The sequence below is a fragment of the Triturus cristatus genome, chromosome 4_2, assembly GCF_964204655.1.
Source record: "Triturus cristatus chromosome 4_2, aTriCri1.1, whole genome shotgun sequence".
In the NCBI taxonomy this organism is placed as follows: Eukaryota; Metazoa; Chordata; class Amphibia; order Caudata; family Salamandridae; genus Triturus; species Triturus cristatus.
This window is the reverse complement of record NC_140586.1, coordinates 408,043,395-408,069,238: the sequence shown is the minus strand read 5'-3', so window position 1 is coordinate 408,069,238 and position 25,844 is coordinate 408,043,395. Positions and strand designations below refer to the sequence as shown.

General features: G+C 46.2%; 1 protein-coding gene across 2 annotated transcripts in view; it reads right to left on the bottom strand.

Moving 5' to 3' along the window:
• The window catches only part of SNX7 (sorting nexin 7), a 221,767-nt gene that overhangs the window by 70,523 nt on the left and 125,400 nt on the right, over positions 1 to 25,844 (bottom strand). For both annotated transcript variants that reach the window (XM_085601857.1, XM_085601858.1), the window contains exon 8: positions 17,122 to 17,274. In XM_085601857.1, the coding sequence (XP_085457983.1) occupies positions 17,122 to 17,274 (153 nt within the window). The remainder of the gene's footprint in view (positions 1 to 17,121; positions 17,275 to 25,844) is intronic.

The window sequence follows — 25,844 nt, the reverse complement described above, 5'->3', positions numbered from 1 at the left end:
GTGTGGCCTGCTGCGCACATGGAGCCCAATGAGGAGAGGAAACTCGTGTTGGTTTCTTGGCGTCTCCGCAGCCGGGGCTTAACTGCCGCCGCGTCTGCGTGACGTCATATTTATTAGCTAGCGTACAACAAACGTGCCCTGACGCGCACACCATCGCGTGTCACGTCAGGGTCTGATATCGCGACACTACATTCCTCCCCAACACACAAAAACAAAACATAGTACAACCCCAGGGTCCGTGATTACACTCCCCGGCATGGACGGCAGGTCTCGCCGTGTCCATCACTCTGCAGCCTAACGGGCCCACAAACAAAATATAAACAGTCTTACTTTACGTAGTCTCGTAACCGGCAAGAGGGCGCGGGGTGCGGCCTCAGGTCGTATCGCACTCCGCCACGTTCTCCGGCAGCGTCCTGACCTCCGCTCCCAACGTCACCCTCGGCGTCGTTCTCTCCGGCCTCAGGCGCGCCAGCGACTCCAGGCGGCAGGGTCTCTGGCCGGTGTGGCGTGGTGTCATGTCCTTGACCTGTGAGCTCTACTCTCTCACTCGCCTGGCCTTCAGGTTCCGAGAGTCCTTCTTCTCGCGGCATGTCCCTCGGGACTCTGTCCTGGCGTCGCAGAACCCGGTCTTGGCGTTGCTCCTCCCCTCCGGCGGGCACGGGAACCTGCTTGAAGAATGAGACGTTCCTCGTTATCCTTTCAGCACCCTTCCGGGCTGTCACGCACGTGCCTCGCACTTTCTCCACTATCCAGGGCTGAGGTTCAAAGTTCAACCGAAACTTGCCCCCTGGCACCCGATTTCGAATTAGCACATAGTCACCTGGGGCCATCGGGGAGAACACCGCTCTCCGGCGGGCATCAGCTTGGGCAAACGCTCCCCGTCTATGCGCATCAATGGCACTGTCATTGGGAGTTTCGGGCTGCCATCCGGGGTGATGTGGTATTGAATCGGTGACAACCCGCCCCATTAGCAAGTGTGCGGGAGCTACTCCCGTGACAGAGTGGGGCGTTTGGCGATAGCTACGGAGGAATGTGAAAATGGCAAGTTCTACAGACTGGCTCTTTTCGTGGGCGATTCGTATTACTTTGTTGAGAGTCCTCATGAAGCGTTCTGCTTCTCCATTCGCTTGAGGCCATCGCGGAGTGATTCGCCGATGGTGAATCCCAAGAGCCTGGAGGTACACCGCGAAGTCTTGGCTCTGAAACGGTGACCCATTGTCGGTCCTGATCTCTTTGACAATGCCGTGGGTTGCCATGATTTTCTCGAGCTTCGGGATTACTTCCTGAGCACTCAGAACTGTCAGTATCTCAACCTCTGGATACTTGGAGTGATCGTCTATGGCCACCAAGGTGTGCCTTCCATCGGGCAGGCTGCCGAAGTCGACGCTGATCTTTGACCAGGGCTTCCTTGGGCGAGGCTCCATCACCACTGGGGCCGGCCGGGGCACTTCACCAGTTAGCTGGCACGCCTGGCACTCTCGAACGGTCGCCTCCACAACTTCGTCCATCAGAGGGAACCATACTTTGGTTCGGAGTCGTGACTTCGTCTTAACCATGCCCTGGTGACCGATATGGGCTAGATCCACCACTCTCTGGGTGAGGGACGTCGGTATCACCAGCCGGTGGCCTCTCAGCAGGCATCCAGTCTCGTCTTCCGTTAGTTCTGTCCTCACGTGGTACAGGCTCTCCATTATCTGCTTCGCCTTAGGCGTCAGGCTCTTCCACTCCTCTCGGGCGCGGGTCCAATTGTTGTCCCGGACCGCCACTCTCGCCCTTTGTAAGCACTCGTCTTCGCTGGTGGCCTGGGACAGGCTTGCCATGGATACTGGCCGGGGGCATGACCGCGCCGTCACGCACCGGACATACTCTTCCGTTTCTGCCGCCTCTTTCACTTCTCTTGGAGTAGCCGTGCGGGGATGGCGGGATAGGTAGTCCGCCGGGTTACGCGCTCCCGGTTGGTACTCAATTTTGCAGTTGTAGTCCTGCAGTTGCAACATCCACTTCTCTATTCGTGGCGGTGGCTTCGTGGAGGTGCCAGCAAACAGGGAGACCAATGGCTTATGGTCGGTGGTCACGACGAAGGGTTTGCCGTAAACATACAAGTGGAAGTGACGACACCCCCAATGAATGGCGATCGCCTCCTTTTCTATTTGAGAGTATCTCTGCTCCGTGTCAGTGAGTGACCGGCTGGCGAAAGCTACCGGGGCCCACTCCTCAGCATCTGTCTTTCGCTGCAGCAGGACTGCGCCCAGCCCGACTGGACCGGCATCGACAGCAATTTGTGTCAGCTTGGCCGGGTCAAAGAAGGCCAGCGTCGTAGCTTCTGAGAGTGCATGTTTGACTTCCTCAAATGCTCTGTTCTGGTCACTGTTCCACATCCAGGGTGTCGAGTCCTTTGTGAGTTCTCTCAGTGGCGCTGTGAGGTTCGCTAGATCCTTGATGAACCTGCCACAATAATTCACCATGCCTAGAAAACTCCTCACCTCTGTGACGTTGGCAGGAGCAGCTGCCGCCTTGATATCTTTGACCTTGTCCGGATCGGGGTTGACGCCATCGGCCGAGAAGACGTAGCCGAAGAACTGGATCTTTCGGCACAGGAATTCGCATTTCTCCCGATGCAGTGTGAGGCCCGCGTCTCGTATGCGTCGTAGCACTTGCACCAGCCTCTCATTGTGTTCCGCTACCGTCGTGGCGTGTATCAGGATGTCATCACTGACGTTGAGCGCCCCGGGGATTCCTGCGATCAGCTCTTGTATTACATTCTGGAATACCTCCGCAGCGCTCGATACCCCGAAACTCAGCCTCGTGTATCGCCTCAGACCTACGTGAGTGGAGAAGGTCGTTATGTTCCGTGACGCTTCGTCCAGCACTAGCTGATGGTAGCCTGAGCGGAGGTCCAGCTTTGAAAACCACTTGGCGCCGGCCATTTCACCAACGATGTCATCGATAGTAGGAGTGATGTGTCGCTCCCTTTTGATGGCCACGTTCGGTAGCCTCATGTCCACACATATCCGGACAGCGCCTGGCTGCTTGGGTTTCTTCGCCACGACGATTGGCGACACCCACGGGGTCGGTCCGGATACTTTCTCAATGATCCCCGCCGCCTCCAGCTTCTTCAACTCCGCTTCCACTAGTGGCCTGAGGTGGATTGCTATGCGGCGATGTCGGAGCGCTATCGGCTGGACCGTGGGATCGATGTGTAGGTGAATTTCTTTCCCCCGGAACTTGCCTATCCCTTGAAAGATTTCCTCGAACTCTTCCAGAGTGTGTTGTACTGACTCCTGGTGCACCCCAAATGCGAAGGTTACCACTCCCAGGTCTTCCGCCGCTCGACAGCCCAGGAGCATGCCTTGCCCGTCTTCGGTGACGTAGACGTTCGACTTGATGGATCGTGTCCCGTGGGATATCACCGTTCTGAATTTTCCTCGCACCTTTAACGGTTCTTCTTGTCCATAGGCGAACACTGTGATGGTCGAGGGTCGTAGCGGGGGCTGTGGACACATGGACTTGTGCATTGCAGCAGCCATGATGTTGATGCTGGCTCCTGTGTCTACCACTGTTGTGACTTCTTCAGACCCTATTCGGATGCTGCATTGCGGCAGTCTCCTGGTTCGGCGGGCCGCCGTGCCTATCATGTGCACCCGGTGTATGACTTTTTCCTCCTCTTCGTCGTCGTCCATGTCGCTGGCTCCCGGACCTTCTACCTCAACCGTGTGCACGGCCTGGCGGGGCTTCCGGAAACCCTTCGATCTGCACACTTTCTCAAAGTGGTTGAAGCGTCCACACCCTCTACATTTTGTCCCTCTCGCCGGGCACTCCGCCGGGGCGTGGGGTGAGCCGCCACAGTATCCACAGGACTTCTGCTGTTCTTGAGCAGCCGGGGCCGGCTTTCGTCGGGGCCACCTCTGTTTCGGCTTGACTGCCACGGCATTGACTGGCTCGGCCTTCACTGGCACTTGCAGCGCCGCCTCCATGTGCGCGGCGCGCGCCTTGGATAGTTCCTTCGTTCGGCCCATCGTCAGGATATCCGCTAGGGGTTTACCGGATTCTTCCAAGATTCTCTCCCTTAGCTTGGCGGACGCACACCCCTGTATTATCTGGCCTCTTATCTCCTCCGTCTCATCTCGAAACCCACAGGTGGCCGCTAAGTTCTTGAGACGAGCGTAGAATTTGTCGAGCGACTCCTCCGGCGACTGTCGCGCCTGGCGAAATATGAAGCGTTCATAGTCACGGTTTGCCATTGGCTCAAAGTACTCGTTGAGAGCTGCTATGAGCGTCGTGTGCGTCCTGGGGGTGGCCTCCGCGAGAGTCTTCACTATGTTGTGAATTTCTTTCCCGCCTAGGTGAATTATCATTGCGCGCTTTTGATCCCTGTGGACCTTCGTGGCCTCGAAGAAAATGCGCACTCTGTCCTCCCAGTCTCTCCACCGGGCTGCTACCGTTGATGGGGCCCCCTCGACGGAGAACGGCTCTATTGGCGGGATTGTCGCCATGTTGCGCGTGCGTGGTTTGTGCAGGCTCCAACCTCCTTCTCTCTGGTGCCGTCACGTTGGGCGAGACCTTCTGGCACGTGTGTGTCTGGCACGACGCGAGACCTCGTCTCCCTTGGGCAATGCAGGCTCCCCTGGGCGAGACCTCTTTTTCCCTTTTCCAGTACAGATTCCCCCAGGCACGTGTGTGGGCTAGCCCCTCCCTTGCAGTCTGATCTGGAGGATTTATGGGCGTTCAGGGGCACTTGACCCTACCTTCTTGGGCCTTCAGTGGGCCAGATGGCGTCGTGTGTCGTTACTGGCTGACTCCGTCGAGGGAATGCAGGGCACAGTGTGGGGCCTACAGCGCGCTCCGGTGGGGCACGAGCACCGCAGCGGGGACCGCTCGCGGCCGCCACACCAACCGGACGCGCCGAGGCTGAGCGGGGCACGATCGCACCCTCGTCGCCAAATTGTGGTGTCGCTGGGGGTACCTGCAGCGCGGGACTCGTGTGGCCTGCTGCGCACGTGGAGCCCAATGAGGAGAGGAAACTCGTGTTGGTTTCTTGGCGTCTCCGCAGCCGGGGCTTAACTGCCGCCGCGTCTGCGTGACGTCATATTTATTAGCTAGCGTACAACAAACGTGCCCTGACGCGCACACCATCGCGTGTCACGTCAGGGTCTGATATCGCGACACTACAGTGGCTCTGGAAAATGGCCTGGAATCCTAATACCAAGGTGGCTGCGTCTCCCCCACTCAAGGGATTGTGGAAGGGTGGACGCCCTCCAACGCCCTACCTTGCAAGGTCTAGACCGAGGATGTGACATGCTGGGAAAGAATAACTTCGAACGACTGCACTACCCGCTACAATCTACTACGGTATCAGGAAGCCTCTAATTGAAAGAAGCACCTGAACGTTAGCACAAAGAGGGAGAGCGGTGAAAGCCACCCAATGAAGAGAACCTCTGTAGCACTCCATAGAAGCACGTCCCAAAGCCCCCCGCCAAAAAAGCATGTCTGGCTTACCTGGCACTTCAGTATCAGGCTCAAAATATGTTTATTTTCCAAACCAGATTCAAGTCACATTTGCCTCTAATAAGAATACAAGCAACAAGGGAGGAAGCTAATGCACAACTCTTGAAGCGCTATCATTCATAAAATGGGACTTAACGCTACTACACCCCCATCATATCCTGCATTGTTGCCGCTACAGTTTATGACGCTGATGGTAGTAGCGGTCTATCGTACCCCATGTTTATAAAGTCTAAACGCTCAGAGGCCTCGGTTAATTAAGCAGAAGCCAGACTCAGCATTAGTACTGATGGCCATCCTGAACAGGATAGACCTTTCACTGGTCACAGACAATCCAATCTTGACGTTACAAGATGCACTCAGTGCACACCTCCTCAGCTGTGCCCCTCTGACTTACCGCTGTCTTACATATTCAACGTGGAATTCAGGATCCAAGTTTAGTGCTACCAATGATGCAGCACGTGTCACTCAGCCAATCTCAAGCCAACTACTCGAGACAATCCTCTTAGAAATTAGAGAGATGATGTCCACATAATCACAAGCTGTTGGACTGTCCCATTTGAAGAAGACTAATGAGAAATTGGCTGAGCTCACTGAAGAGATGAGCTGGAGCAGAGGGTCTCGGATCGCGAAGAATACAGAATGGATTACAGAGCAGTTACTTAGACTACGAGAAGGAAATTCTTCAACTGAAAAATTAACAAGAGGAGTTAGCAAATCATTCTTGTTGATCTAATCTATGAATCCTGGGCATTCCAGAACACAAAGAGAAAAACGCGGCATGGTCCAGCTGGTGGAAAGTTTGATCAACAGTCGCTTTTCTGACGATTTCTCAATAAACAGAGCCCATCGAGCTTCAAACCATGCTCGTAGCACACAACCTAGATATCCACACACCATTCAAGAAAACGTTGCTTGCTAACACATAAGGGAGCAAATTGTATTTTATTGGGGCATCTGAAGATTTCAAGTTAATAAAAAAAAAAAAATGTAAAGCGCAAACTACTCACCCTTACAGGCCTCAAGGCGCTGAGGGCCTTGTGGAAATTAAGTGAGCTATTACCCAGAGTCACATGGTGCTTAACTGAGCTGTCGCCGGGGATCGAACCTTGAGCCCTGTGCTCCGAAGTCAGATACCCTGGCTGCTGCACCACACCTCTCCACAAGTTTTAAGCCGGTTCTCTTATAACCATTATTTGAGTTCAAAGGGTGACTATGTGGAAGCATATTTGACTCTTTAAAAGCTGTTGGTGCTCAAGAGTCTCTCTCTTTCAGCAATCTAAATTGAACAATCTATGCAAAGGCAAATCCCAGGTCTTTTCATCAGTTGTCATAGCTCAGGATTTTAAAAACTAAATCCAGAAGTACAAGTTAAAGAGCGTAATGGACATGCAAGGCACGGTGAATGAATGAGTTTTACCAGGATTAATGATGACTGTTTATTACGTATGGCAATACATTAGGATTTTATGTTTCTATTAATGTTTTGCCTTTTCATGCTTAGTTTTTGGTGGCAGATAAAAAAAATCTTTTTTTTATTTTTTAATGGAGGGGTGGCAGTATAGCCATGGCCAGACTGGGAACCCAAAGCAGCCCTGGCAATTTAGTTCGACCAGCCCCCTAGGTACGCAAGTGTGTACTGCTGCTTCTGTTACTGGCGGGCGATATTGCAGCACTGCTACAAACCAGCCCCCATTAACAAAATCAGCCCCCACCACAGAAAAACCATCTGCCAACCTTCCAGCCTCCTAGGGAAAGTCCTGATGCCTGCTACAGCCAGTCCAGCCCAGAGTACAGCTTTACTCCCGCAAGCAGAAGCACCAGGTGCAACAATATGGCTTTTCCAAAATTAGGTCTTAACTGCAGATTAAGGGGATTGGAGGGCATTGCCCTTTTAAAGGAAATGCACAAGAGTGAGAGGGGAGGGAGGCTGCACATTGTGTGTTAGCATAAAACAAAGTGGGCATCAGAAGTTTTCAGGAAATCTCCGTCTCAAATCTTTATTGCTCTATTCACAATGGGGTTATTTAAAATCACAAATTGCAACATAAACAGCAGAAATAATAAGCAGAAATATTGTGCAGCTATGAATTGGGTTAATACTTTCAACAAGAATGCCATATTTTGCTGGAGACTAATTTAAAAAGTAATGAGCCAAAGTTATTTATCCCACTTTGGATTCTCCCATGCCCTATTTGAATCCACTGATGCAGTTCATAAGGGGAGTGGTCATCAATTTTAAAAACGTAATAAAATGGAAATTAACACAAACTAATATTGACCATTTAGGTAGATGACTGAGTTACAGTCATCCTCAACACTAAACAGTTTTACTTCCTTAATCACTAAGGTGCCATTGAAGACAAGATTCATGCTCTTTAACGGATATATAATTTGCCAATGAGCTCAGCAAGTCCAAAAGTCATGGGTGGGGACTTTAATTCCCTTCAAAACTCCTTATATGATGCTTCACGTAAGAGTAAGAAAGATTTAAAACCAAAAGCTGCATCATTATTCTCAAATCTGAAGAAAGAACGGATCACCCATCCTTGTTTCTCGAATAACCCCAAGACATAACAATGTACTTGCTTTTCTGCATGGGCCCATTTGGTCTCCGGATTCACTTTATTCAATTTCTCAGTTTTTCATTAGAAAGAGTTCATCCACAGCCATGAACTGCATCTCAGATGATGCCTTACTTTTTCTAAGAAACTGAGCTGGAAGCAAATTATTCAAATTCAAGATGGAATAAAAAAACATATATATATACATTTTCGACTTCGAATGCAAAACCTCAATTTTCTCTTTATAGAAGAGGTCTTTAATAACAATCTTGTAACTGCGTCTCTACACATTGTATCGGATGCTTTCAAAGTAACATTTAGAGGGCAGGTAATTGCATATTCAGATAGCATGCGAGAGATAAGAAAAATAAGAATAATGTCACTTCAAGAAGCTGTACACAATACAATTGTAGCCTCCAATTCGCAGACAAATTGCCAAAAATTGTCACAGACCTAACAAAATCATAAGGATTATTTTCTATCGGAAGAAATGCTCAATGAAAATAAAAATAGAGCATGTTGGACCTCGCCCTCTCTGCAGGATCAACCCAGATTTCCACTTTCCTTTGATTAACCCATTTGTGTTGGCTTTTAGGACTTAGTGCACTTTTCCCTGCTAATCAGTGCTAAGGTGCTTGTGCTCTCCCTTGATAACATGGTAAAACTGGCTTACACCCAATCAGCACATTTAATTTACTTGTAGATCAATAGCAAAGGGTACTACATGTATCTAAGGCCTGTAAATTAAATGCTACTATTTGTCAGCAGCACTCATTGTTCCTCCCACTAATGTATCCTTTTAAAACGTGTCTCAGGCCTGCTACTGCAGCCTGTAGTGCAGCTGAAAATTTCCATATCAAGTTGGCAAAAGAAACCTTTTGGCAAGCCTAAACATTAATTTTAAACGCATATTAGTCCCATCTAAGGTAGGCCCTAAAGGCTCACAAGGCAGGATGCATAGTATTTAAAAAGCAGGACATGTGGGTTTACGTTTCGCAGGACCTGCAGGGAACTCCTTAAAGTTGTTTATCACTGTTGCAAGGCTATTTCTCTCATAATACCTTATTGCAATTAATAAGTGCTAACTAAGTTTTAAACCAGAGAGACACATGCTGTTTACATGCAAATAAAGTGTAATTTGAAATCCTCTTAAACGGCAACATTGGATTTTGTGTTACATTTTTAGGTCTCGCCTTGCTATCGCGTAAGCGATTGCAAAGCGAGACTATAGAATACGGGTTTCAAAAGTGCTCCCAAAAAGCGGATTGCATGGCTAGCACGCGCACAATCACACGCATCGTGCCGCCATGCAATCCGCCTTTTGGGAGCACTTCAAAGGGTCCGCTCCCCCGCCCCCAAGCGCGCGCGCGCCACGTTCCGCCGGGCTTGTTTTTCTTTTTTTTTTAAACTTCAAGCGCGAGGCGCGCGTGCGGCCAATGCTTGTTTCCCCAAGCTCCCTTCTTTACAATGCCGGTTCTTCTTTCAAAAGACACAATCGTGTGAGTTTTTGCTCTGATGTGGCTTGTTACTAGCAGGGTCCAATCATGTGGCGGCTTACAGATTCTACAGACTTGAAGGCTGCCCCCTCCCTTCCCTGAATTTTACGAAGCATGTGACTGATGTTTCTTGTTAATAGCAACTCTTCAATTTGCTTTACTGAGTCAGCACTGCAAGTACTTACAAACTGGGATGGGTGGCAGATTATATAGCGATATCTTCTTGCGCCAGGTCGAAGGATCCCAGGCATGTATTGTGGGCGGAAATGGGAACAGGCAGGGAGGGTGTGCATTGATGAGAGCTGTCATCATGCCCGAGGTCTGACCCCAGATTAAACGCATGCATGTAAAGATGACGGAGGGGTGTTGTACGGCGTGGGAGATGGAAGGGGACAAGGCGAATCAGCAGCCCCACATAACTGTACGAAACTCAGCTGTGAATTTGTCCTGACCATCATTGTGTAGCCTCGCCCCGCCCCCTGCATATAGCACCAGCTCGTGTATAGCAGCACCCATAGCCTTCTCTTTATTCCTTTATTCACTCTCCTTGTATGCGCTAGCCCTTGTACTAAGCCCCAGCCACTCTGTTCTTAGTCCAGCCCTTTGTGCATAGCCCCACCTACCACCTTGTTCATGATCTTAACCGTACTTAGCCCCACACCTGCATGTCAGCGCAAAATATATTACCCTCATCCTCCAACACGGTTCCCTAATCCCCGCACGGAGCCCTGCAGCCTCACTGTGCTCGACTGTCAGTGCCTCACACTTTACTTAAACCCCCTTGGGATTATTTCTGCTTAATTTATGTTGCCAGTTTGTTTTATTTGGTAATACTTTTTAGTTGTTATGCCAATGAAGTATTTGCATTGCATGATTACACTTATGACATGCATGCTTGCTCCTCCCCCTGATAACTGTATTTTGTACAGTAGGATTTGAAGAACCCTGTTCTGGCAGACATGATTCTGCACAACTCTGCCCATGTTTCATTGGCACCTTACAGCCGAACAGAATCTGCGAGGGACTCTTACTTAAATAGTTGAGAGGGACTACGATTCTATTTATGTCAAATGATTGGAAATGGGAGTAATTATAAGGGGCACATTCACAATGCTCATTCCTATCTCATATATTCTCCTTCAAAATTTCTATCTACAGTTTCCCCCAGAAACAAGGTAGACAGCAGGACTGTAAATTATTCGATGAGAGGTACCTTTGTTCTTGCTAAAGACTGATACAAAAACTCAGCAATGACGTATTTTGAAGCAACCTGTCTTTGCAGCCAAGGAAAACCAAATTACTCCTCAAAGATGTTTAACCAATATGTACTGCATTATGTTTGCAAATCAATGTGAAAATAGTTCACTTACTTTGTGGCATTTTAACTGTATCTGATGGTTATAACTGAAGTTTACCATTTAGCAAGTAGAAATGTGTGAAAAACACATCCAGCACGTAGTAGCCAAAATAAATCAAACCATGGCCTTGATCATTTTGCTACCACAATATTTAGTGTTGTGTAACCATTACCGACTGAAAGCTTTATCATAGAAAACGTATATCTCAAACTGACATACATAATTAAAAGTCCCACTTCCCTATGGACCTTGTTACTAAGTTTTAATGTGACAAGTGAAACGAGCATTAAAATGCAATAGGTCTCGCCTTTTATTAAGTTAAAGCATTTGCTTTGCTATATAATACCATTAGCAAAGCAAATGGCTTTAACTTAATCAAAGGCGAGACCTATTGCATTTTCAATGCTTGCTAAAAATGCCACTTTTAGAAAGTTTACTTTTTTCTTTCCCAAGCCAAATATGCCTTTCTGCCAATGTCCTGGGTCACATAACTGTTGTGGCTTGTGTATTGTGTCCAGGCACGGAGACAAAAGAGACCTAGGTGTGAGGGGAGAGGGACTTCCTGACAGATGACTGGGTTGTGCCCTGATTACATATCAAACACAAGAACCTGACACCAGGCCTGCTTTTGTCCTCCTAGAGAGTTTAGGGCCAGGGCCAAGGGAAGAGGACGAACTGACCAGAACCAGTTTTGGGGGTTGGCCTGCAAGTTTCCCACACAAAGGCAGGCACCAGGTATAAATGTAACTTTAGAACCTCTCATCAGGACACTCATGGACCTGTGTAAGATTTAGAAGGAGGACTGCTCTACTGTCTGAGGAAGAGGGACGGACCTGCTGACTTAATAAGGAAGATTGGATCGCCTTGCTTTGAAAAAATGCTACCCAGAGTGATTCCAAGGTCCATCTGGCTAACCTCCTGGATGAGCCACAGGGGGACAACAATCATCCAGAGGCCTCCCTGCAACTGCCCAGCTGACCAGCCCCAACTGGACATGCCTGAGCCCTGCTGACGCCTTTGGTGGAGCGAGTAGTCATTTTCAAGAGGTGCCCCCCTGCACTCTTGGCTGGCATCAGTGTGAACTACGGACGAAAACATGAAGATACAGAAGTTTTTGGCTCCTTGTGACAGCAAAGTTACTTCTTCAGGCGGAGAACTGACCGCTTGCGATGAGCGCCAACACAAAACTCCAGCGGTACCTGCCCTTTGCACCAACAGTGTCCGTCCGCGACAACCAGCAATGTTAAACATACACTTTACGCCAATAGTGACTGCCTGAGGCAATTGCCAATGCGAAGTTCCAGCAATGGCCGGCTCTTTGCACTAAAGCAAAAACTGCCCGCGACGCTCGACCTGCTCTTCTCTCCGACAGCCTCCTTCTCGTGGCTGAGTCGAAGGCACTCTTCGAGTGTACTTGAGAAGGTAACTCTTTAGTAGGACTAATCTTCTCCTCGTATCCATCCCACACTACATTGCAGTTGGCCTGCACTTGTGACTTTTTATTGTTCCAGCGCAAGTATATAACCGAGAGTAACACTTTGTGCTTTTTGGTGCGATTTTCACCGAAAACTTTATCAGCTGATATCTTCGGTACTATTGACTACATTTTTGTTGTTTTCCTATCAATTTATTCATATTTTTTTTTAATTTACTTTTGTTTGGTTCCGGACTTCAGTGGTGTGCTGGAGACAAGCTGGCACATCTGTCTCGGGCCTTCTCATGGATGTCAGTATCCCATGCTTCAACAGATGATCCTCTCTAATTTTTCCATGGCTGCACACCCTGGTCGCATCGTGCTTTTGAAATGAAAGGAGTTCAGAACAGCCATAAGAATGGGTGACTAATGATGGCGGACCGACATTAGTCACCCGACATTGAGACCGTATGATGCCTGCCCCCGTATGGGCAAATCAGCTTTGAACGTCACAGAGTGGAGATGGGGGCTGTTTTTACTTGTTTCTATAGCAGCGAGACAGGAGCCTACTACCCCTTGGAGATGCAGGGGCAGCGGCATGATGAGGCACCAATTCAGCACTGGAAGCGGTGCGAACAGTGGCTTCAGCTCAAAAATGAAAGAAACAAATTTATAGCTGCAGCCACGGCCTGCCTCATGAGTAACGTAACTTCCAGTCTTTCCTCTCTGCAAATCCGCACAGGTTGTTGCGATCGTGACGCCATGTCATGTGAATGCAGCTGCAGCAAATACAACAGGCAGCTCATGAGTGCAGCTGAGTGCCCCAGTCACCGGCCTGGCCAGCGTGTTCTGGCATGATAATGCAACTTGAGTTGGTACAGTGTCAGTCATACAGTTTGTCTCTGCCACAACAGTGCCAGCCTGGCGAGTGCTCGGTCTGTGCTCCGGTGCTTGCTCTCTGCTCTAGCACTTAATTAACTTTCTATAAGTCCGGTACTCGCGATGACAAGGCGGCAGCCCTATTATGCGTGACTTTGCATTTTAGTGTAGTGATGCAGACTACAGCACTAAAATGTGTTAGTCTAACGCCTGATGTGTGGTACTTGGCAGGACTGGTTCTCTTGTAGGGGTATTTTCATGATAATCATACGCATTGAATAGTCCCATCTGCCTGCGGGGAACTTGGAGCACTTTGACTAATATATCTTCTTAAGTGCAGAAGTTCGTTTTTCATCAGGAGGGCCTGCATAGTCACTTATGAATGTTGTGATGCAGCTTATAGGACAAATGCAAAAACAACAGTTGATGGACAGAATGCACAACAATGTCATACATTCACCCCAGTACAGAGATCTGGGCCTAAATCCATCGTTTTTTTACTCACCATGCCATTCCAGTTCGAACCCAGCCATATGCAAATCAGTCTTGACCCTGTGACTCATGGGAACAGTCCAGCCCGAACTGCCAAGCCAGGTCCTACCTGGACCGGAATCAAGCATCCTAGGACCGGTTTCGGGGTTTCACCCCTCTTCAGCCAGGATAGCTCGATTCCAGTGGCATGGAGAGCACGGTATTGATGGAGACTTAGATACGCTTTGTTAAGATAAAGGCTGGGACACATGAAAATGCAGAAGGAACGCAAGAACTCCTTTGCCTTGGAATGCTTGCATGGAAAGTGGCCAACTCCAGTAAGTTTCCATGGCGTAAGGGAAAGCCTCTCAGAATCTTCTAGTGTGTTTTGAGACTATAAAGCTGAGCCTTGTTGACTTAGAGACCAGGATTGTTTGAGCCTGAGGGATGCACCGTCATTGCAAGCATCTGGTTGCTGAGTCTCTTGAATCCCCCAGTCTGGAGTGAGCCAGGATGAAGTTTGCACCAGGTGAAGTGTTTGATTTTTGATTGGTGCCATTGTGATGTGTGGTTGTTTGTGTGCACTTTCAGCGGCTTTAATCATCTGAGGTGTTTTCTTTGAGTATTGACTTTATGATGTGTGAGAGTCTGTGTGCAAATCCAAGGTAATCATTTGATGTATATAGTGTATATATCTTTCTGATTTCTTGCAGGACGTCCAGTATAACTTGCTTGTGTTTTATTCCTGCTTATGTTTTATTATCCATGCATTTAACAGATGCATTTGTCAAGCATGTTATTATTATATATATATATATATATATATATATATATACACACACACACACACACACACACACACACACACACACACACACATATATATACACACATATATATACACACACATATATATGAGCTGAAACGCGTAGGGAGTGTGAACCTCTTGCCTGCATGTTTCATGGAATAAACCTGTTTGTACACACAGCCTGCACCAGTGTACTTTTTGCTAAGAACAAAGGAGAAGGTGTGGGTGTGTACACATATATATACATACACTAATGTTGTTCATTTGATATCTGGGAAAGTCTTTCTGTTAGAGAGCATTGCATAAATAAAACCCCAAACCTTATTCTGAGAACAGTCTCTGATGTGCTTCATTTTATAAAGTGAAATCCCTTTCCAGGAGGTGTTGTGTTTATTGCTGCGTCGTGTTTGAGCCACCGTGTGGGAGAGTGGTATTCTAGATTATCTGGGAGTGCAAAGCAAGACAGAGATGGAAAGTCAGCAATACCACCTCCACATCCATGAAGGTGGCAAGCACATAGCCCTCTTGGGCAGATACGACAAAGCCCTGTGGGATTCCATCCTTCATTTTGTGGACTACCTCCCAAGATATGAACGGGAGGATTTTATGGCGATTGCTCAAGAAAGTGCCATGATCTCTAATCAGATCATTACTGCAGCGGCGGATTCCTTGATCTTATCATGTCACGGATACTGCCATGGGGTTTCCTTGCAATGACATGCCTGGCTCCGACTAATATCACTAAAACTGGACGCTCAGCTTCGCATACAAAACTTGCCATTTGTGATACCACACTATTCAGATTCCATGCTGATGATGAAATGGCAAGGATAAAGACCGAAGTGGAAAGCTGTTGGTCTTGAGAAGTCTAAATATCAACACAGATTGTTCCAACCTCTCCACCATCGGTTCTCCTCACAGAGGGTTCAGGCCCCTCAGTGGTTGCCCAGAAGATCTCTGCAGCAGTATCAGAGGTCCTACCAACCTCAGTGCAAACAGCAGAGATGACATGTGGCTCAACAGCCCAATCAAGGAGGCTAAGAACCAACCTGAAGCCTCCCTTCCCCCTCTACAGTTACCCACTCCGGTAGGGGGAAACATCTCCAATTGCTTGGCAGAGTGGCAACACATTATGACAGATGCCTGGGTCTTAAATATTGTACAGAATGTGTATTGTCTCAGGTTTACTTACCCACCACCGTCCTTTCCTCGAAGGTCATCCACTTCTCACCTCGACCTTCTAACCTTCTAAACAGGAAGTTTCCATCCTGTCGCAAAAGGCAGCGGTGGAACCTGTTCCCTCAGTCAACAGAGAAAGGGCATTTACTCCAGGTACTTCCTCATGCCAAAGAAGGACAAACAAGAGTTCAGACCCATTCTAGATCTCGAATGTATTTGAAAGGAAAAGTTCACGATGATGGCATTACACCAAATATACCCCAGCTTCACCAGGGAGACTGCTTTGCTCCTTCGACCTGCACAATGCCTACTTTCATATTCTCATTGCAAGGAAGCATCAAATTCCTAAGGTTCATCATGAGGCAAGACCGCTACCAATACACCGTTCTGCTATTTGGTCTCAAGTCAGCACCCACAACGTTCTCCAAGTGCATGGCTGTGGTATCAGCACATCTTCAAAAGCACCGGATCTTTGTCTACCTATACGTGGATGACTGGCTGATCAAGGCTTCCATGTTTTAAGAAGCCCAACTGCATTTCAAATGGACTTGCGATCTCCTTCATCCGTTGGGTCTTCATGTCAACACTAGTCCGGAGGTTGCACTACTTAGGAGATACCATTGACACACATCATAAACAGGTGCGTCACGCTCTCAAAAAAATGTGTCACCCAACAGTGTGCAGTCTCTTCAATTATGGGCTCGATGGCCTCCTCCATCTTTCTCAACCCCAACGCTCGCCTCCACATGCACCCTCTTCAGGAGTGTCTACAGGACCAGTCGGAGCATTTGACCACAACTGCATCAATTTCTCCAAATGCCAATATTACCCTCAAAAGCTCAGCCATAACTATTGTATCATTTCAAGTATCTAACGCACCCTGTCTCATTTGTAATGAATGAAGGGGGATGAGTAGGCCTCAGCACAATGCCATTACCGGTAAGTAATGTAAGCATTAGTCACCAACCTATAATGAGAACACAAACTAACCACAGCAACTGCATCAACTTCTCTGAACGGCAATATTACCCTCAAGAGCTCAGCCATAACTATTGTTCCATTTCAAGTATCTCAAGCACTCTCCCTCTTTCAGAATGAAAAAGATCACACATACTTGAAAATACAGTTATACATTCACCTTAAGGGAGGCAAAATACTAAACAATAAAGATTGCAGTCACTACACAATAATGCAAAGAGGCAGATCGAAGGATGTATGTCTTTTAGAGAAGGTAATCTTAACTTTCTGCACAGTGTTTGTGTTTTCAGTATGTTTTCTCTTCTTTTGTTAAACATTGCTGTTTGTGTGCAACAGGATACGTTTCCTAAAATATCGAACCCAAAAAACACCATTACACTGATTAAAAATGGGAGTTTTGCCACAAGCTTTCTTCAGGAGAAATATCTTTAGTAAATAGAAAGTTGGGTCTGCCATGAAATTTAGCTCTTACCTCTTCATAATAGTTAACATTGTTCTGAGCCATTGTGGTGAAGGCAGATTTCATGTCATTCTGCATGTTCTGTTTCCACCTGTCCCAGTCTGCTTTCAGCGCATTATTGGCACACTCCACTTTGTCTTCCAGCTTACCGATTTCTTCTTTTAGCTAAATACAATGGAAGACTCATAAAAATTAAAAGCTGACTTTTGCAAGGCACATTCAGATACTTGTGATGCAAGTGAGTAGCCACCCCACTTTCATTTTTAGTGCAAAGCATTTTTCATATGGTTCTGAAGGAACTATAATAAAAAAAAGTACCGCCAATGCACTGAGTCTGACCAGCCCCAGGTGTTTTGAGGGAATTTCATACTTTGCTCCTTTTACCACTTTCTAACTTCCTGTCTCTCTTCCCCCGTTTCGCTTTTTTGCACCTCCTTGCTTTTTCTTTACTTCATTAGTTTCTCCCACATTCTCTGCATTTACTTCTCCCTTTCTCCTTTCTCCTTTCTTCCCAATTTTCATTGTTTCTCTTTCCTTTTTCTCCATTGCTTTACTTCGCTCATTTGCCATCATTCAACCATCACCTCTTTGTCCTGCCATGGCTTTACTGTGAACTGTTATTTATGAGCCTCTGTCTGCAGAAATACAAACACATAGCTGCCTTGTTTTCCGATTGAGTATGTTTAAACATTTCTGTGGGTTCAGTCCACTCATGAGTGACATTCAACAGCCAAATGTGTGACACTTTCTGCTGAGTAAAACTAAGCAAGTAAGTGTCCTTCCACAGCTTTGCGTTACTCCAGATTTACTATGCCACTTAGAGCCAAGCAAGGTAACTCTGCATGGCATAGTAAATCTCACTAGAGGGCTTGCATTGACCTTGCATCACCTTGCGTGGCACAAGGGCAACACAAGTCTTTAGTAAATCTGGCCCTAAATATCTGCACATTTTATGCCAGTCTAGCTAATACAGTATGTAATAACAATTTTAAAAGGATGTGCATATTCACACTGGCTTCAGAGGCAGGCTGGGACCTCGTAGTACCAACCAGGACTCAATTCTGTTTCTGTGTGGTTACAAACAAAACATCTGCATTAAAAACGAGCAGCACCATTTCATATTTATAGGATGCTAGCACCACTTTAAAAAAAAACATATGTTTCCCTATATCTAAGGTCACTGCACTTAAAACCTATGTCACCCCTAAAGCAGGCCTTTTAATCCTGAAGGCAGGGTGCCCGGTCCTAAGTGTGAGGGTGCCCCTGCATGAGCAGGACACCCCTACACACTTTGGCGTCCATTCTCCCGGGTTGTAAGTGCATCAGACATTCAGATATATAGAGTGGCCATGCTCCACTACGTGATGGCTAACTCTAACCTGGCTGTAACGAACCCTGTCATGTTTGGTAGCAAATATGTTGGAATCATACCCCCATACCGTATACAGTGTGGGATGTATGATTCCAAGCACCGTAAAGCTCCTTTCGGAGGCCCTCGGTGCCCTCTGTACCAGTCTTCCAGACTCAGACATGAAGATAGAGCTGTTGCCGGACAGAGACATATTTCTGCCCTGCTGCTGCCGAGACCAGCTTGAGCAGGGGAAGGCAGAACAATAAGTATATTGTCACAGGGAGGTGTGACCGTCCTGATTGGTAGGGTATCCACGGGTGGGGTTGTTCTCCAACCTTCTGTCTTCCACGGAGTGTCTTCAGGGTCCACTGAGAAGGGTTCTTTCTCTATAAAATTGCAACTGCGAGTTAGCCATTTACTTGTTTTGAGCCCACGGTCGTGTTCCCACTCTGCACACGGCCTCCGTGGATTTCCTGGTTAATTACCTCGGGTGGTTCCTTGCGTCCCCGGCACTTCTATGTCTTCTGGGTATATTCTTGACTCGAGTTGTGGTTCACATACCACTATCTTAGTAAATGGTTTGGTCTCCCCCTGGCAACCACTGTGTATTGTGTGCTACTTATCTGTTTTCTTGCAAAGTATTGTGTGCATTTTGTATATCTCCAGGTTGGAGATATTTGTATGTGTTAGTGAGTGTCTTATAGTAAATACATATTTTTATAAATCCACTGTGTGGTTCTTTTTCACTTAATCTATACCTATAAGATTACGTTCTGGTAAAACAAGCTGCTTTACACTCCCTCTGTACTAAGAGCTTTCAAAGGTTGTCTGAGACCACTAAAATCACTATAAGGGTTGTCTGGATTAGTGCAAGCTGCCCACTTACATAAGTGTACACCATACACTAAGCCAGCTTCTCACAAGGGCTTATAGTGGTAATTAGGTTTTTGGTGTCATCCAGCTAGTTGGCTGTCCGGCCCAGAGGTGGTTTCTGCAGCCGCTGATTCAATGTTGGGTGATGAAGTGGTCACGCTACACATGCTGTGATGCCACTCAGATCCCACAATTATTCACATATGCTGGCATAGTGAGCAACATACTGGCTGCTTTCATCTCCAGGTCATAGGTTCAAGTCACCTTAAGGCCAGCATAATTCCATCTAACATTTTGTAAACGGAGCCCAGAACTTGAGTACTAATGCCAAGTACAATATGCAGCATTTGAAAAAGTTAAATGTGAGGCAGGGATCACTAAGTAATGTCTGAATTATATACGTTGTGCAAAACATAAGGGCTGTACTAGAGAACTGAAATGTAAGAGGCCGGCTGCAGTTAACTGCTTATTGATCACATGTCGAGCAATGGCGAACCTGCAGAGCACCTTATTTAAAGGAAGAGAGGTCTAACGCAGGTGGGGGGGGGGGGGGGGGGGAGTTCATGGTTGGCAGAGATTTTTCATGTCACCCTGGCAAATCACTAAGCATTACACTCATGAGAACAGCATCAGTGGGAACTCAAAGGGGCGTTCTTGCAGAATTCAGTAGAAACACTGCTATTGGAGTAGTTGGGTCAGTTGCAACACATGCACGTGGGTGCTTTTGAAACACTGTCCCTTTGGGGGTTGGAGGGTGCCGTCTATGCCAGGGGGCCAAGGCATAGCCAGGTTGCACAGGCTGGCTCTTTGATAGGTGTTGGGGGTGCCAGAAGCACAAACGCTCTGGAGCAAGCAGGCCTTCTGCATTGAGTTAAGATCCACTTCCTCACAGAAGCAGTTTTTAAGAGAAGCTCAGGGATTTCTCACACAAGAGTGATAACCCCGAAATTGGCAATGGTGATCCAGGGACAGACCAACCATGAGCTCACAAAAACGAGTTGTTAGGGAGATAGATGGTTTAGAACGTTGAGAAGCACCCACTCTCTTCTTCTCATACCCCCACTACTAAAAAAAAACCACCTCCCAATCCCGCTCCTTCTCTGGCAAGGCCACAAACATCTGGAACGCCCTCCCCAAAGAACTTCGATGAAACCCCTCCTATGCCAGCTTCAAAAGAAACCTTAAAATACACTTTCTCACTAAATATTGGGGAACTCAATTCCCTGATCTCCTTTTTGACTACTTTCACTCCTCCTTCCTTAGGCAACTCCGCCTACCTCTCGCACTCACTCACCCCCCTCCTGACACCCTCCACACCCCTCTCCCCTTCATTATACTCTCCCACGTCCTACTATGTCCGCCGAGCCCTCCCTGGTATACTGTAAAATTGTTAGCTATAACGACATTTTTGTTCTTTTAATTGGTTTTTGTTTATCTTCTACGCACTCATCTCACTAAATACTCAAAATTGTTCTTTTTACTCTGTCTGACCACCTGTATAATTTGTCTCGCTCATAATAATTGTTGCTTTCTTGTTTATTACCATTGCAAATGTAAAGCGCTTTGATACACTCGGGTGGAGCTAGCGCTATATAAAACCTTCAAAATAAATAAATAAATAGGTGGCTCGATGAATAGTTGACTATGTTAAAACATATAGAGAAATTTAAAAAGTCATGTAAAAACTTTGGATTGTGCTGTGATTCAAGTGCATTTGTAAGTTTGGTTAAAACGTGTAAATAAAATATAGCCCAAGATGTTTGCAATTTCAAACCAGAACAAAAGTTGTGTCACAGGCTGTCTTACGGGGCAGGGACGGTGGGGCCGCATTTGGTCAAATGTGTGAGAAGGGACTCAATATGTCCTCTCACATATTCTTTTTATGTACCTTTCATGCTCTCCCACTGTGTATTTGCATTATTTTGAGTCACTTGCCAAAGACTTGCAGAAACTGGATTAATTTGCTGTGCTGGAAAGTGCCTACTGCAGTGAAGACTTAATGCACTGTGGTTAGATCTGCTCTATTTTTTATTTCTATTTTTGCTGTCCAATGTGTGGGCTGTTGGACCACAAGAGGGTTTTGGAAACGTTTGCCATATTAACTACACTCTGTACTAACTGATGCTGGTTTAGATTGCACATAAACGTGTTTTCTCCACTTACCAATGGGCATCAATCTGCGACCTGCCTCATGAATCTTGATGAGGTAGGTCCATTGAAACCCCATTGGGAATTGCTAATGTGTCTGAAGCATTAGTACATTTCATTTTGCAATTTTCTAATTGCAAGTCACAAAAAAATTAGAGACTCACAAAATGAAATGGTCATACATGGGGCCATTGGTCTTTAAAGACAGTCATTTCTGCTGTCAACTATACGACAATAAGACAATATATCGCCATACTGCACCTTTTTCATTGCACATGGGAAAGGCCAAAAGAGAAGCCTTCAAACTCTACTCTCCAAAGCTGTGAATAAGCATCAAGCATTTTTTGTAAAGTCAAGAAAGAAGAAAAGGCCCAAATGCATCAATCGTTCCTCGCCGCACGCACTATAATTTTCCCTTTACATATTTGTAAACAAGCTATACATCACACCCATAACCCACTTCTTGATTAATTAATTAATTTTGAGGAATCACTCGAGCCGACGTACAGTAAAGGAATGCTTCTCAAAGGTAAGCCAACATTCTAACAAAAACAGCAACAAAATAGTGTAATACTTATAATTAATTTGTTTGCACAACACATACAGCCACCCAAATTCACCGCAGTTGTAATTAGCGTGCCCCAAAACAGGATTAATGCTATATACCAGGTTAGTGTTGTTAAAGAAATTCCACATATTCCCCCTTCATAACCTTCAAAATCCACACCATCGTTTTTGGCTGTAACCCTTGCATTTATCTACAGTAACAGGTTTGTTTCCTATACTGCTGTTGTTTATTCATTCTATTGTACGATTCAATTATTATTATTTGGGGCTCAGACTGTGAAATGTACTTTCTGCTTCTAGTTGCATTCGATTACCCGTCATGATCGAGGCTGGATACATGTGTAATTGGGGCCTATAAAACCAATTTCACGTAATAAGCATATTCGAGTTCCAAATTCATAAGCTTTGGTCTATGCTCCTGTAACCATATTTGTATTTACTGATTCACATTTTCCAAACCCCTGTGTTTCATGGCAACCACTTTACACTTTGACACACCATTGTTGTTTTCTAGGGCAGCACTTGATATTATTGCTTTTATTGTACAGTTTATGCTTGAAATTGAATTACAGTCTTCTGCTGGAAACTTTATATCCTTTTTGAGCCAACACATTTTCCACTGCATCTGTGGCGACAGAGTTACAAAACACCATATTGACTTTGTGTTTTATACTATCCACTTTTTTGTTTTTATAGTCCAGCTTGTAGTTCCAGCTTTTACTTTCAGCGGTGTGGCTGGTCCCTGAAAGAGCCTACAAAGCCCATAACAAATACAACTCTGAACAGATACTATGTCATTGTAAGAATTACAACTGCGGTTTTGATGAAATTTTGACAGTAAAAATGTATTCAAGTTACAAACAATATAAAACAGATCTAACTGTAAAACCACATGAATAGAACATCTAATTTCTTCCTCGTTAAACCCGTGTCCCTCTTTTCTGGGGGCAGCCAGCACAGGTATTATATCTGATGAAGAGTCTGAATTGATTAAAAACACATCTTTCAAGGTGTTCTGATAATTGGTCTAAGTGGTAGAGTATTTTTTCTCCAATGCTCCCGCTACCTGCTTGACCCATGAGTGACTTTCCCTTCCAAATAGGAGTGATGGTACATAGCAGCAAAATGGCAATGGCCAAGACAAATAGACCTTTGCCATTATGATTTGATATGATTTAGGCAGCCCCAAACCTAATCTCTCTGGCTTTAGTGCTGCGACACTGTGGGAAGGTGGGCTGGTTTAAGCAAAGCTCAGTCACTGAACCTGGAAAATTGAACAAACAGGGTTTGTAGGGGGTCTCTTTCATTCATTCTCACCGGTGAAAGGTTCAGTTTGCAATCAGGTACCATGTCCTTCATGATATCCTGTGTAGTTCCTGTAGCTGACTTTGAAATGCCTCTGGGAGTGTGTAGAGCATCACTCTGTCATCTGACACATCCATTATAAACCTCCCTTTCAATAGTAAAGCTGCACAGCTCCCGCGTGTAACCGGGGAGGCAGCGGATGCTCTTTCCTCAGTCATTATTGTCTTTGTGCACCACAATCAAAGGGTCCTTAACCAGGCTGCTCTAGATCTGTTCCACTAGGGACATTCGAAGGGCAGTCTGAACATGTGCATAAAGAGACGCAAGAGAAGATTCCTCCATAGTATGGTTTGCAACTTTATCTGAGGAAATCGACATCCATTAAAAACAGGATAGTCTCATGACCCACGCGCATGTAAAAGGAATCAAATGCGAACGATCACTTACCCACCTAGTGGTCATCATAATACTCTGGCATGGATCCAACCTCTGTTGACCAGGTTTGGATACCGTAGCCTTACACAGACAGCCATCCTAACACTGGTGCAAGAAAGCAAGAACTGAGCCCACTATTGACAGATGCTTATCTGCAGTTACATCCCGGCGTCTATGTGAGCCTCTCACATCAGTAGAGCAGTGTGGAAGTAGAGAGAACCCACTGTACTCCTTCTAGTCCTAGCCTTGTTACCTACAGTGGAATACCTCATTTTCCAACAGGACATCAACGGCTAAGATGTCAGCGCGTAATAGTGTTTCATAGAATATATTGGGAACATCACAAAGAATGCTAAGAAGCATTGGCAAAGCCAATAGGCCTCGCTTATAACGCAACACAGCTGATGTGCACCAAGGCTAAAAGTTCGGGAAAAAAAGAGCTAGGACTGCATAGATTGACAAATTAATGACAGGTGACAAAAAAGACAAAGGTCAGATACGGCAGGGGCTGATAAGAGTGGGGAAACTGCGATGATGAGGATCAGAGACTGCAGAGGCAAACCATGATACGTGGCTGCAGAGATAAAGGCGTAGATATGGGTTGTTGAGGCAGGAAGTAGAGACAAAGATTAGAGACAAACTATAAAGAGAGAGGACAGCAGTGAATAAGACAAAGATCAAAGCCAGGTGGATGTAGGCATGAAAATCAGAGGTGGCAGACTGAAGACCAAGAAAGAGATAGGACACAGCAGACAATTTTCAGAAAGAGAAAAGACAGCACAGACAGACATATGACAAATTGGACCTGGATCTGAGATGGCATATCAGAAACAGACACAGATATGTGGCGAGAGACGGCAAGTATAATAAACAGACACAAAAAAATGCAGAGACACAGATAGAGACAACAATCAATGGTGTGACTCTGCAGACATGAGAAACACTTATCAGACATGTCAGACACAGAACCGTAGAAATAACTGAGGGGAAACAACACAAAGCTGAGGAGAGACATATGTGAATCAGCTGACTCGCAAAGAAAACAAAATGCACACATGTTAGACGGTGAGCGAGCCTTACCTAGGGATTTATGGCGCTGAAGCAATGTCCGGTTAGTTGGAGAGGGAGTGTCAAGATAAGGATATAGGTGCGACCTGGACGGACATGGGGGTAGGGCGGGAATCTCACCTGTCCACCAGAGATGTTGATCATAATCGCCTACACATGGTTATTGTAATATATAGGACCTTACACAGTAGGTATGCTGCATTAAACCTGGTGTATCATCCAGCATCGGATCATAAGCAGAACAATATACAGATGCATATGTGCCTGGCACAACGAAAACTATAACGGGCTCTGAGAATGGACCGCACTTTCTGAATGTCTGGACCACACACTTGGAATCCCCAAATATGAAGATAACCAGGAGGGTTGTGAGCTCACTGCAGAGGCTGATGAGTAACTTGCAAGTCACCAATCCCTTTTCTCATGGTGATTCGATTACATTGCTTCCATGTTTTTCCATTTGCTACGCAACATGTTTTGAGGAACCATAGGTTTCAGGTACAATTGTTAAGATTACTAAATGGATGAATGTACCTGATGCTGCGATATGCCTGGGGCTTACAGTTTCAGTAAAAAGGCTCGGTGGGTTAAAGCACCAGGCATCGCCTGCCTGTGACAATTTCAGTAAACTAGCTCAAATGGTCACTGCAGCTGCTGCAAAGTTCTGGGTATGAACAGTATGTGACATGATCATCAAGGGGCTTAGTGGGCTAAGGCGCACATTGCTGTGATTTCTGTATGGCCTGCAGGTCACTGCTAGCAAAACTATTTGGCTAACTGAGTTTTTCAGCTCTTCGAGCACGATGCAATCAGGGCAAGTCCAACATCAGTGATTTACAGCGTTAAGGCACATCAAAAAAGTAACAAAAAAAGTCAGTGGTGCCAATTCCCTCAAAAGAAACGAGTTATTGTAAATATAAACAAAGGATGAAGGACAAATAGTGCACGCAATGTCGAATTACCAGCACAAAAAAGCAAAGCTACATGA